General features: G+C 38.1%; 2 protein-coding genes across 9 annotated transcripts in view; one reads left to right on the top strand and one right to left on the bottom strand.

The window, feature by feature from the left end:
• The window catches only part of CBR4 (carbonyl reductase 4), a 136612-nt gene that overhangs the window by 29336 nt on the left and 94452 nt on the right, over window positions 1–12824 (bottom strand). Inside the window, exon 5 of one of the 2 annotated variants that reach the window (XM_027068678.2) lies at window positions 1548–11177. The exons of the other annotated variant lie outside the window; for it this stretch is intronic. Within the exon in view, the coding sequence (XP_026924479.1) occupies window positions 11056–11177 (122 nt within the window). The 3' untranslated portion in view covers window positions 1548–11055. Of the gene's footprint in view, window positions 1–1547; window positions 11178–12824 lie in introns of those variants that run through there. 2 annotated transcript variants of the gene reach the window in all.
• PALLD (palladin, cytoskeletal associated protein) overlaps window positions 1–12824 on the top strand; it is a 401759-nt gene that overhangs the window by 370322 nt on the left and 18613 nt on the right. For 5 of the 7 annotated variants that reach the window (XM_053216732.1, XM_027068648.2, XM_053216734.1 and 2 more), the window contains 5 exons: window positions 490–625; window positions 4295–4393; window positions 5371–5421; window positions 6583–6804; window positions 10720–10869. In XM_053216732.1, coding sequence (XP_053072707.1) covers window positions 490–625; window positions 4295–4393; window positions 5371–5421; window positions 6583–6804; window positions 10720–10869 — 658 coding nt within the window. The remainder of the gene's footprint in view (window positions 1–489; window positions 626–4294; window positions 4394–5370; window positions 5422–6582; window positions 6805–10719; window positions 10870–12824) is intronic. The other 2 variants (XM_027068656.2, XM_053216733.1) reach the window with 1 other exon arrangement.

Raw genomic sequence — 12824 nt, 5'->3', positions numbered from 1 at the left:
ATAAGTTGATTACAAAGGATCAGAAGGACTGAACTTCTGAAAGTATGAAAGAAATATGTTCTCTTTGAACTCTTCTCAACAGCCCTATATGGCATATATTTTTATATTTGTTTATAAAACATGTCAAGAAACTAATCCAAAGTCACAAACCTAATACAAGGCAGAGCCAGATTTTCAACCTGTGATTACAAATCGTTGTCTTTTCACTTTACATTGCTGCCTCCCTGGGACTGAAACACGGGCCTGCCCTATCCTTGGCATGTATCTGACCACCTGAGACACACTCCCTAAGGCATTTCCACTTTCTCTGAAAGCTGGTTCCAATTAGTGTTACCTGAACACTGCAAGCAGCTTTCATGGTTCCTTCCATAATTAGTTGGAATAGAGGTAACATTAGAAAAGAGTGGGATACATTGATACATTGTACTCTCTTTGTTGAACTTGAATGCCTGACAACTGACCATATTGTCTTGTGCTTGTGTCCTACAGGGGATTTCCAAAGAAAGTCAATAGAACCGCTAGAATAGCTTCTGATGAGGAGATTCAAGGCACAAAGGATGCTGTCATTCAAGACCTGGAACGAAAACTTCGCTTCAAGGAGGACCTCCTGAACAATGGCCAGCCGGTATGGAGAGACAGATTTGGGGCTTGTACTTGGAATATTAGCTACCCACATCAGAGAGCTCTTCCCTGACTTAGGTTCTTGCAATCTGTCCATGAAATGATTTCATTACCCCTAAACCTCAGTGTTCTTCTTAGCATTATGGCCTGAATCTGGGGGAAAGGGAGGAAAGTAGAAAGCCTTCCCTCTACTCAGCCTTCACTGTTTCCTCCTATTCATGAAAAACATTCTGGGAGTGAAGATAGCAAGTTGGAGATAAAGAGGAAAGGCTGATTTTAAGGTGGGGAGTAAAACAAAGGAGGAATTGCAACATTACAAAGAAAAAGGAACAGACCTGGGCTGGGTAGGAGGGGGAAGGCATGCTCTGGAATGATTTGTATCTAAGACATGTATTCTAAGACATGTACTGCTTCTACAGAAAAACTATCTTCACTAAGGAAACAACCCCTGAAGTCTAAGACTGTCCTACTAGACCATAAATAATGATTCAGTAATGAAGGAGTAATGCTTGTTCTACAATATTGTTCTAGTTTGTCAAAGCCAGACAACTAAACTCAAGAAAAAAAAAAAAAAGAATTACATTTTAAGGGGGCAGAATTGTAGAGCAGGTTTAGTATAGTATCTGTACGGTAGATTTGGGACACCTGGGTGGCTCAGTCAGTTAAGCATTCGACTTCTGGTCATGATCTCACAGCTCATGAGTTTGAGCCCTGTGTCAGGCTCTATGCTTACAGCTCAGAACCTGGAGCCTGCTTCCGGATTCTGTGTCTCCTCTCTCTGCCCCACCCCCACTCATGCTCTTTCTCTGTCTCTCAAAAATGAATAAACATTAAAAAAAAATTAAAGATAGATAGATAGATAGATCGATAGATAATTCCTCCATTGGACTTAAATGTTTTCTCATCAGTTGTTTTTTTTTTGTTTGTTTGTTTTTTATTGACCCTCCTCTTACCACATCCAGGTTATTTTTAAGGGGACAGGAAGAACAAGTCTCGCAAATAAGATTTCCCAGGTGAAGGAAAGGAGCCTTTTGTGGCTTTATTTTGGAATTGCCACTGGAAAAATTTGCCTGGCTCTTAAGTAGAAGAAAAGGGCCTCTTTGTATAAAATCTCCCTCTCAGATACCTTTTTCAGAGTAGAAAGCTCTCTATGTTAAATATGTTTTCCAGGAATTTTAATTATCTCACATTGATAAATAAAAATGTGAGAACAGACCATGTTTGATTAGAAAGGTGGAGGATGGAGGAGGGGTGCTGAATGCTGCTTTTAATTATTAGGGCATCCTAATCTGAGTTCAGGAAGATTAAAATTCTAATGAGATCTTGTGTTAGTCATTCATTTCATTGAGAATAGAAGATTTTCACAAAGGGGAAATATTTTTTCCCTGAAATAAGTAATTGCATGTGTAAATACACATACGCAGGAAGCTTTCCCTGCTCTGTCAATGAAAGCCTTTGAAAGATTAAAGCAAATACTTACGGGAACTTATTCAAGCCAGGTAAAGGCATTTCTCCAGTTTTTTGGGTTTTTCTGGACCTTTGTTTAAATATTCCTTATGGGCTAAGATTCTCTTGGTTAAAGAGTCTTAAGACTTCTATAGGCTGTGATATCATACTGTGTATATTATGTTATATATTTATTTGTTTAGCAGTGAATGACATTCACAAGTCCCATGGATTTCCACATTTGAGAGTTTAAAAGGACAACTTTTTCCTAGTGTTGCATATTATTCTGTTACTTATTTTTGTCCTCTGTAGACAGGGCTTGGATAGCCATATAGCCTAGTGGTTTAGAAACAAAACTGAAGTAAATCTGGCTTCTAATGGTAGCAAGTACATTGTGGGAAAGGAGTTAGTATCAATAGTTGATATTTCTGCTTATAAGAAACAGAGTGGAAAATATTCCACTCCTACCTTTGATATTGCTACAGCTCTCCATGAAAACATTAGAGGCATTTAAGAGACCAGGTATTTAAAACTCCTTTTGAAAACTTGAATTCAATGATTCTTTAACAGATGTGAGAAAATTAATTTAAATAATAACATAGTGGCCTGAGACAGCCCATGCACAAAACACCTGCCTCTACCTCTTCTTGTCTTCTGCCTCTTCTTCAGTAAATGAAATAATTTGAACTTCGGGACTGTTTGTCATTTGGCACTGACTTGTTTCACTTCCCGGTTTCAGCTGGGACTAGAACCAGCAATTACTGGAAACTGTAAATTTATTCAACATATTTTCCTGATTAGAGAGTTTCCAATAGAATTTGCATCGATGTTCAGAAGTTTGGAAGCTTACTGAAATAACTTGTCTATTTTTTCTTTTAAGATTCCGTCTTACTAATTCTCTCTTTTGAATAAAACACTTGTTTGTAAAGTGCCCTTCGTGGGACAGAGGGTCTCTGAAAGCTCCTCCTAGAACTGTCAATTCTAAGGTTTTTTAAGACCAACACTCAAAAGCAGGAAACAGCCCACTGGACAGAACAAACACATTGGCATAAGAACGGCCCCGCAAATATGTTTTGGCCAGATCCAGAGCACTGGCTGCTAGATGTGAAAACTTTACCACTTTCTCTGCCTGATGGGCAAGCAATCTGCATCTGAGTAGAATCTCGAATTGTGGAGATTAGCTTTGGCAAGTGTCCCTCACAGTCCTTTTGCTAATTCAGCCATGTGCAGTCATTCTCTGTGGACTATTATATTTGTCTACCTTCACCTGCCACACAGACAGCCTGGGAAGTGCCTTTAGAGGTGAGAACCCCGAAACAGAGAGGATCATCACTGCCAGCTGGTCTAAAATTCCTTATCAGAGGCTTGGAGCTGACCAGGCTGTTTTGAAGCTGTGGATGGTTATGAAAATAACCTTTCCTTAAAAAAAATACTTTGCTATTTGAATATCTCTTTTGTCCATGTATTTACCATTAAAGATTGGTATATGACACATTATTTCCTATGTGGTTTCTGCCTTGTTTGCTTATTATATTCACCTTAAATTTGTGCTGTATCAGTCAGTGGCTCTCAAGATTAGTTACCTCATATTCCAACACTATATTAAGCCACAAAGACCAGAAGGAGAGGTGACAGACTGAACAACTGAAGGAAGGGAAAGAAAGAGACTCCTTTTATATATAGGTATCTGAAGGTTGAGGGGAAAATAGTTACAGAAAATATCAAAACTCATTTTTTAAGATTCTTTTTCAGGGTGCCTGGGTGGCTTAGTCAGTTAAGCTCTGACTCTTGATTTCAGCTCAGGTCATGATCCCATGCTTTGTGGTTTCATGCCCCATGTCGGGCTCTGTGCTACTCACAGCATGGAACCTGCTTGGGATTCTGTCTCTCCCTCTCTCTGCCCCTCCCCTGCTCACAGTTGCTCTCTCTCTCTCTCTCAAAATAAATAGATAAACTTTAAAAAGTGTTTGGGGCATGTGGGTGGCTTAGTGGGTTAAGCCTCCAACTTGGTTCAGGTCATAATCTCATGGTTCGTGAGTTTGAGCCCCACGTTGGGCTCAGTGCTGACAGCTCTGGAGCCTGGAGCCTGCTTCAGATTCGGTCTCTCTGTCTCTCTGTCTCTCTCAATTCAGTTTAAAAAAAATGAATAAATAAAATTCTTTTTCATCAGGCAGTATATAATTATGACTTTTCTAATTTTGTCTTTTTTGTGACTTACTTTGTTTAGAGGTTAACATATGAAGAAAGAATGGCTCGTCGATTACTAGGTGCTGACAGTGCAACTGTTTTTAACATTCAGGAGCCAGAAGAGGAGACAGCTAATCAGGTACTGTGTTCATCTGGACTTTTTTTTTCTTTTACGTTTATTCATTTTTGAAAGACAGCACAAGCAGGGGTGGGGCAGAGAAAGAGGGGGACACAGAGTCCGAAGCAGGCTCCAGGCTCTGAGCTGTCAGCACAGAGCCCGACGCGGGGCTTGAGCTCACGAAACGTAAGATCATGACCTGAGCTGAAGTCGGACGCTTAACCAACTGAGCCACCCAGGCACCCCCATCTGGACTTTTTAGAAAAATAATAATTATTCTGTTCCCTCTCCCCATAGTCTTCATGGCCACTATTCTTGGGGCCAATTCTGTAGGAAGTAGAGGGCAAGTCAAAGAAAAGCAGTATTAACATCATCAATCAAGGTCATAGCTAATATTTATTGAGCACATACCATGTGCCAAACAGTGTGTTAAGTGACTGCTAGAGTTACTGCAGTCGGTGATAACTGTTCTTTTTATCTTCCTGTTGATCACTTTATTCTCCCTTCAAGTAGCCTTCTGTTTTTGCTGTCCTGTGCTTTCATGCAAAATCCTTTTGTGTGGAGAAACATATTTCACTGAAATTATTTGAAACAGCCGGTGAATATTTAGTCAAAGTAAACTATTTATTTATAGAAAAATTATGTCTTTATTTTCCTTCACATATACATTTATACGTCACTAATCAGCAGAAAACCTAAAATGCTATTTTTGTTCCCCCCAAAAAAGTCACTGCATGGATTTGATGTAAGCTGTTTTATAATCTGCACTGTTTCTGCTTGGAGTTTCCAAATGTAGTCTCAAGATTAAAGAAGGCTTTTTAAAACCTGTTTAAATGATCAAGTCGACTCTTATAGATGTTAAAAAATGGATCTGCCTTTAATATCTGAAGATTTTTCTGTTAAATATTGCTACTGCAAAAATTTCACTTAAAACTAGGTATCTTGCTAGATTCTTATTTCTGTCACTAGTCTTCACTTCTTTTTTTCTACCATTACAGGAAATTGGGTCTCCTCATGCTTCTGTAGGGAGTCCTCTGGATGGTCAAAAGGTTAATAAGCTTTTCACCTTTCTTCTCCTTCTGGTCTTTCACTGTATCTGTTATCCCGTGTTCTTTGTTTGCCTGCGTATCTATCTTTCCTGCCACATATTATTGGAAATACTATGACCGGTGTCTAAGATCAGATGAACAAAATTACTGCAGTGTGATTTGTGTCATACATTTACAAACTTGAATTTGCTTCTGTCACTAGTGGACACTCTGAACTGTGAATTGTTTCTCATTTGCTGTACCTTTCTAGGGATAAGCGTGCCCATTCTTAAACGGATTCATTTGATAGTAATTAAAACAACTCACTTGCAGTTTTATTCATACTGTTGTATTTCTTCCCTCCAGACGACAAACTTTTTTTAAAGGTTGAGTAACTTCTTTAAGGAAAACCTAGCTGAAACATCTTTTATTTATAATTAAATAGAGAGTATTTTCTAATGGGCTGCCTTGTGTTCACTGTGCTTTGTAAGCAAGAGAACTGTAGGGTCCACCTTGATCACCACAGGATGTTGATGGGTACTTTGTCTTTGTCTTTTTAATCACAGTTTTGACTAGACTGCCAATCCCATTTTTCTTTGAAACATTGGTGGAGAATAGTTCCTAATAGCTGCACAGCTGAGGAGGAGTTCAGAGGCTTTGTGGCCGAGGACTGTTATGAGTGAAAAGAAATGCCATTTTTCCCATTATTCATTTGATAAAATGCTATGTAATATTGCAGCTGCTGGCCACATGTACTGTTACCCTTCTGAAGAGCTGCACCACCACCCCCCCCCCCCGCATCAGCTTTTACTCTACAGAAAGAAATCAGTGTTCCATCAGGTTTTATTCTTATGAACAGTTTGAGAATATAAAGCTGTTGCCTTTTTCTTTCTTTCCCCCTACCCCCCAAGAGACAAGAGAAAGAAATTCATCTTCATAGTTTTTTGGGGGAGGAGGATGATAAGACTTGAAGACAATTTGAAATATCATATACACTTACTTCCAGATGGTTTTTTTGTTTTATACGGGACTGAGTTGGGCTCAGACTTGTTTTTAAGCTCCATGGTAAAAATATCACTGTCTTCTGAGTGCCTTATTGGAGGGGAGGGTAAGACTCATGAGACACACTGTACCACAAGAAACTGAGGTTGCTAACATGACCTTTATTTTTACCTGATGTAGGAATACAAAGTCTCCAGCTGTGAACAGAGACTCATCAGTGAAATCGAGTACAGGCTAGAAAGGTCTCCTGTGGATGAATCAGGTGATGACGTCCAATATGGGGATGCACCTGTGGAAAATGGAGTGGCACCATTCTTTGAGATGAAACTGAAACATTACAAGATCTTTGAGGGAATGCCTGTAACTTTCACATGCAGAGTGACTGGGAATCCAAAACCAAAGGTAAGCTAAAAACATGGCTTTTTAAGAGTCCTGTTTTCTGAGGAAGAATTAGGCTTCAAAAGTACAGCATGTATAATAGGAGGAAGAGATACAGACTACCTTTCTCAGTACCCATGATGTAAAATGTTTCAAGTACTATTAAGTTCAAGGCCTTCCTCAGGAGGCATTAGAAACCAGAAAGAGCAGAAGAAGGGTAGAGTTTGGGTTCGAAGAATAGAATAGGAGAATAACAATTAAATAATTGACAAGGAGCTTTTCATACACCTACATCATTTATTCCTCACGTGATATTATCAGTGTCACTCCCAAATTACTGATGACTGAACTACGCTCAGTGAGGTTTAATCAACTTGCCCAAGGTCAGGGAGCTGGTGAGTGGCCAGGCTTGAACACGAACCCCATGCTGTGTACCATACAAAGAAATAAAGTTTACCATGGATTATAAAAACTTCAGGTCTTTAATCTACAAAACCAAGCCTTCCTGTATTTATAAAGGGGCTAGAGGCCAGAATACTGTTGAGAAAGGATAATCAAAGGAACTTCTGACACTCAGGTAGTCTAGGCTGACCTAGATGGGAGCCCTCTTTCTACAGATGCATGGAAATGCTAGATAAAGTATTGCCCTGTCTCTAAAGGGAGACAAGAATAACTAACTGCTCACTAGCCCAGAAAACAATGCACAGATTACACTTTTCCGTAGAACTTGGGAGAAAAGAATAAAAAAGATACCCATGAGAAACTGAAACTCCAAATTTACTTTAACACATGATATGGAGCCAAAAGCTGAGAAATTAATATGAAATTTAGTCCAGGATGGATTAAAATCCTTAAGTTTCTGGCAGAAGCAAGCAAAAACTGCCCTATAGAACACTCTCACAATTTGGGGCATATCAAACTTCTGTAGAGTAAGAGGGAGGAAAAAGAAATTCACAGTAAAAACTTACCATAGGAGAAAATAAGCAACAATAAGGAGAATCAATAGCACAAGAAACAAGACAATAGAAGCTTAAGTATTGTGCAGTGTTGGGTAATCTTAAGCAAACTGTAAAATACCTGTGTTTAAAATGATTGAAACAATGTTAAAAGAAATAGAAACTTCAATGAAAAAAACAGGACAGTACCAAAGGCCAGGCAAATTTGTACAATAAGCATATAGAAGGGAAAATACACTCACTGAAATTAAAAGTTTAACAGTGGTGTCATAGAAAAAAGAGCAAAGAAAATAGCCTTAAAATTTTACATATGTATCCCCCTGCTAATAAAATGAGACTTTTAAAGTAAACTGTTGTCAGAGAAAACTTCTTTATTCTTGACATGATTTGGATAATTGCTGTGGATTCACAAATATGATATCCAATGCACATACTAAAAATAAATCTGCAGCTTATGAATGAAACTCAACAAGATATTGTTGTTTCCAAATACCTTAAGCTTCCAAAATATTCACAAATCCCTTGTTATTTTTAAATCTTACTCAAGGCTTAAGATCACTGCTTAAGTTCTAAGATCACCGATTCTTATTTTAAAAAACACCATGTTCACCAGAAAGATGAGCTGTTGTTTTTAACATAATTTTGCATTTCTGGTATGAATTTCAATGTTTCACAGCTTTAAGGCTTAATTTTTTAAGAACGTTTTATTGTTAGATTTTCTTCTTCACCTTTCCTTCCTCCTTCCCCTTCCTTCCTCCTGTCCTCACTGCCGCTCTTTTTCTTCCCTCCCTATCAAAGTGTGGAATATTCAGCATGTTCCAAAAAATACATCCTTTCTTTTAGCTTATGCTTTTAAAAAAAAAAAATTCTGCCTTTTACATGCTTGTTCTGACTGAGACATGAGAAGGTTGAAAGGCGTTTCTAGTTCACCCTGTTTTCATCTTGTATATCCTCCCCTTCCCTCTCCATCAACAGTCTTGGTAAAATTGGTGGACTGTTTCCTACTTCTCATTTGAAAGTTGTAGTCCAGATATAGCAGAGGTGAGGAATAGGATTAAAGGAAAGAAACAGTTCTGAAGAACTGGCATAGTGGCCAGAATGCAAAAGGAGGAAACTGTGTTCTAATCACAGCTTCTGGGTTCCATCAGAAATAATAAAACCACCAAGCAGAGAATGATAATTATGAAGTATCATGCTTTACATAATTTAATTTTTAAGACTGAGAGTTATTAGTCTAGTTGGTGATTCATCTTTAGTTCTGCGGATTAACAATACAGGCTGTAAATTTAGAGCTAATTGAAAAATGGGGGTTGGAAGAGTTACAGCAGTCAGATTCCGATTATTCATGCCCTTATTTAGTGCTATATATTTCTAGCCTGTCCTTTCTTAGAAATGTATGTTTTGGAAAGATTTTTCAGATTCAGAAGCTTTGACAGAGAGTTGAATTTGAATGCCAGTTGTGGTCTCAATGTGCATTCTAATTTACATTAAGGAAGAAGCTCATTTTAAAAACTGAAGGCTCTAAAGGAGGTTTCTTCTGTTAGGAATGAGTTAGGAAAGCTTGAGTTTGCAAGGAACACAGATGACAACAGAGAACTTGTTGTGGCTTTAGAGAGGGGGATTTGTTTAGTTCCCTAGCCAGAAGTCTGGAGGCGGGCTGATGGCAGGCGTTAGTTCTGCATCTAGGCCATGGTAGGGCTGCTGGCGCTGTGATTCATCATGATGGCCCTGTGTCTCAACCGTCCAGAATAATAACTAAATCATGAGGGATCCACCGGCCAGTGATTTTATTTAAAGATGACAAAAGGCAGGAGGACCTAGGGAAGAGGTAACTGGACCATTTTAAAATGTGTTATTTAGTCCAGATTTATTTTTACTTTATTCTTCACATTTAATTTTCTATCAAACCAAGTTAAAATATTATTGAAAATTATTGTAAGTTTAAATACTACTGTGTTTTTTCTTAACCTTGGGGGGGGAACTGACAAACACTCAACTTTGAGCATATGCTCCTTGGCCCAGAATGAAAACAGTAGGCCTCCACCCACCACCAACCCTTAACTGTTGCTCACTCCTCACTGCCATTTTGTCTAACACAATTCAGTGGAATGGAGTAAGGAGTCTGTTACTGTTCTCTAAAATAACCTTTTTGGGGCACCTGGGTGGCTCAGTCAGTTAAGCATCCAACTTTGGCTCAGGTCATGATCTATCTCACAATTGAGTTCAAGCCCCGCGTTGGGCTCTGTGCTGATAGCTCAGAGCCTGGAGCTTGCTTCGGATTCTGTGTCTCCCTCTGTCTCAAAAATTAACATTAAAAAAAAATTTTTAAATAAATAAAATAAAATACCTTTTTACCTTTACAAGTAATATTTTTAATTCAGTACATTTGAAAATAGAAGCAAAAATGGAAAATGCCTGTGAAGCCACCCCAGAAGTTATTACTGTCAATGTTCAATCTAGATCCCTCCAGATAAATAATATGTAAAAAAATATGCGAGTAATATGTGAATACCTACTTACATACATACTTTTTAAAATATAAGGATGTATCATTTTTTAATTTTTTTTTAACGTTTATTATCGAGAGACAGAGACAGAGCGTGAGCAGGGGAGGGGCCAGAGGGAGAGGGAGACACAGAATCTGAAGCAGGCTCCGGGCTCTGAGCTGTCCGCACAGAGCCCGACGCAGGGCTCAAACTCACGAACCGCGAGATCATGACCTGAGCGGAAGTCGGACGCTTAACCGACTGAGCCACCCAGGCGCCCCAAGATATATCATTTTTAAAAACTAAAATAGAATTAAACCTGTTTCTCACGTACTTTTTTCACTCAAAAATCAATTTCCTGTTCAGATGTTCTGTTTAACATTTTAACATGAAAACTCAGATCAGCTCTGCAGATCACACAGTTATTCCTTATCAGTCCCCCAAACAGAGTAATACTACACACATCCTTAATCTTTAATCATTGTTTCCTTTCACAGATCTATTGGTTTAAAGATGGAAAGCAGATCTCTCCAAAGAATGATCACTACACCATTCAAAGAGATCTTGACGGGACCTGCTCTCTCCATACCACAGCCTCCACCCTAGATGATGATGGCAATTACACAATTATGGCTGCAAACCCTCAGGTAAAGATTAAGGGTATAGGTCTGGCTTCAGTTCTGTGCATAGTGTTTACAGGCATTTATTTGAAGAAAGGAACTGTTTAATTAAAAAGGTGGAATCTTATTTCTTTGACTTGAAATGATTTTCCCAAATTTTACATCCATCTGGATTTCAGAAGATAGAAAAATTCTTTATTAGTATCTATTTCATCAGGTGTTTTTCACATGAGTAATTCCAGTGTAGACGTGCATTCTTTCCACCAATGTTACTGAGGGCCTCATAGGTACACTTATGCAGGTGATGGGGTTGCAGTGCTGGACAGAAGAAAGTCCTGAGATAGAAAGTAAGCCAGTAAACAAATACATAAATAATATAATTTCAGATGGGATTAAGTTCTATGAAGGAAAAAAAAAGAAAAGTGTAGTGAGTGACATATATCAATAGGCTGTAGTAAAAATCCTCAAAAAAGTAAGATATTTAAAAGAAATACAGATACACTTAATTCACTGGAATTTAAGTCGTATATAAGTGTAGATAAATTATAATTTTGATAGCATCTACATATGGCATTCAGGATTATTTGTTTCCATCCAAATGTTTTCTCTTGTATTTGCCCTTAGATTTAGGGTCAAAAAACCAGCTGACTCCTTTAGAATTTAACAGGCAGCTACTGGTACCAAGTCCCCAGTTCAAGCCTGCAGATTCCTTTTTGAGTACTGTATATATTTGATACACTTTGCTGGGTACAGAGGATGCAAAAGTGAGTAAGGAGTGATTCTGTACCTTAAGACCTCCATGTGTGACAGGGTAATTTTACAAAGTCAGCAGAAGTCACTTAAAAAAAAAAAAAAAAAGCTAAAATTAACAATTATAGAACTAATGAAGATTGTCCAGTTATGTTTTTTAAATCTCTGATCTATTTATATCATTCCATATTTCATTGTTCCTTTAGAAGGAAACATGAAATGTTAGAAAATGATACAAATAATTTCAGCAAAGCTTATAGACCTCTAACAGTTTGTGCAATGTTTGTCCTAATATTACATTGTCATATAAACATCTGTTTCTGCAATACTACTAAGATTAGAATGGAACTCGAATTCTCCACAAATCAGGTTGTGAGGGAGCACAGCCGACTTCACTGTCACAGTTTCCATGGTAAATATGCACTTTCTCCAGGTTCCAATTTTTCAATCGGTGAATACATGACCATCACCTTGAAAAATAGTCAAAAGCGCAACTCTTATTGAAAGTTACATTTTAATACTTATTTGTGTTCATATTTGGAGGATTTGAGGGAACAGAAGTGCAACTTGCTTTTTTTTCTTACTGTATTTTCAGTATGTTTCCTTGAATATTATTAACAAATTTCAATTCTCAATTTTCTGCCTTTAATTAAAATAATAGAGAACTCCACAAAATCCAAACTTTTTCTTCATGCTGGGTCCTTTGTTCCTCTGTCCCCTAGAAAGCCTGGGATATATTATGGAGATCGAATTAACTGTGTTCCAGCACTCCCCAGTGCTGGTCCCGATGTTAATTTTGAGGCATTTTTCCTAGCGAATGTTTTAAACTGTTACTGGAGTCAGCGGTTTTATAGAACAAAGAACATAAATGTAAAATTGCAATTATGAGTCTGCTTCTAGTCTTCTTCAAATTATACTAACCTAGTTTTACATATGGAAAAGTTCTAAATGGGGAAGGACTTGCTGCTCATGGCCAATGGCAGGGTGCAGAGTTGGAGACTGCGTGCCAGCCTCTGAGCATTTAAACTACTGACAAACTAGTTGAAGTCATTCGATATCTATTGAAGTCATTAGATACAGGAGGGCTGCTGAAGATCCCCTTTGTAATACAGAAGAGGAGGAAGGGAAAGAAATAATACCACAAAGGCCAGAAATATCGGACAGGGTTGATGCTACCGAAGAGCCTAAATGTTGTCATTCAGGGGTTAAGAGCATGAACTCTGGCATCAGAC

This window comes from Acinonyx jubatus, chromosome B1, assembly GCF_027475565.1.
Source record: "Acinonyx jubatus isolate Ajub_Pintada_27869175 chromosome B1, VMU_Ajub_asm_v1.0, whole genome shotgun sequence".
Classification (NCBI taxonomy): Eukaryota; Metazoa; Chordata; class Mammalia; order Carnivora; family Felidae; genus Acinonyx; species Acinonyx jubatus.
The sequence above is the reverse complement of the archived record's forward strand: the minus strand, read 5'-3'. Positions and strand labels throughout refer to the sequence as shown.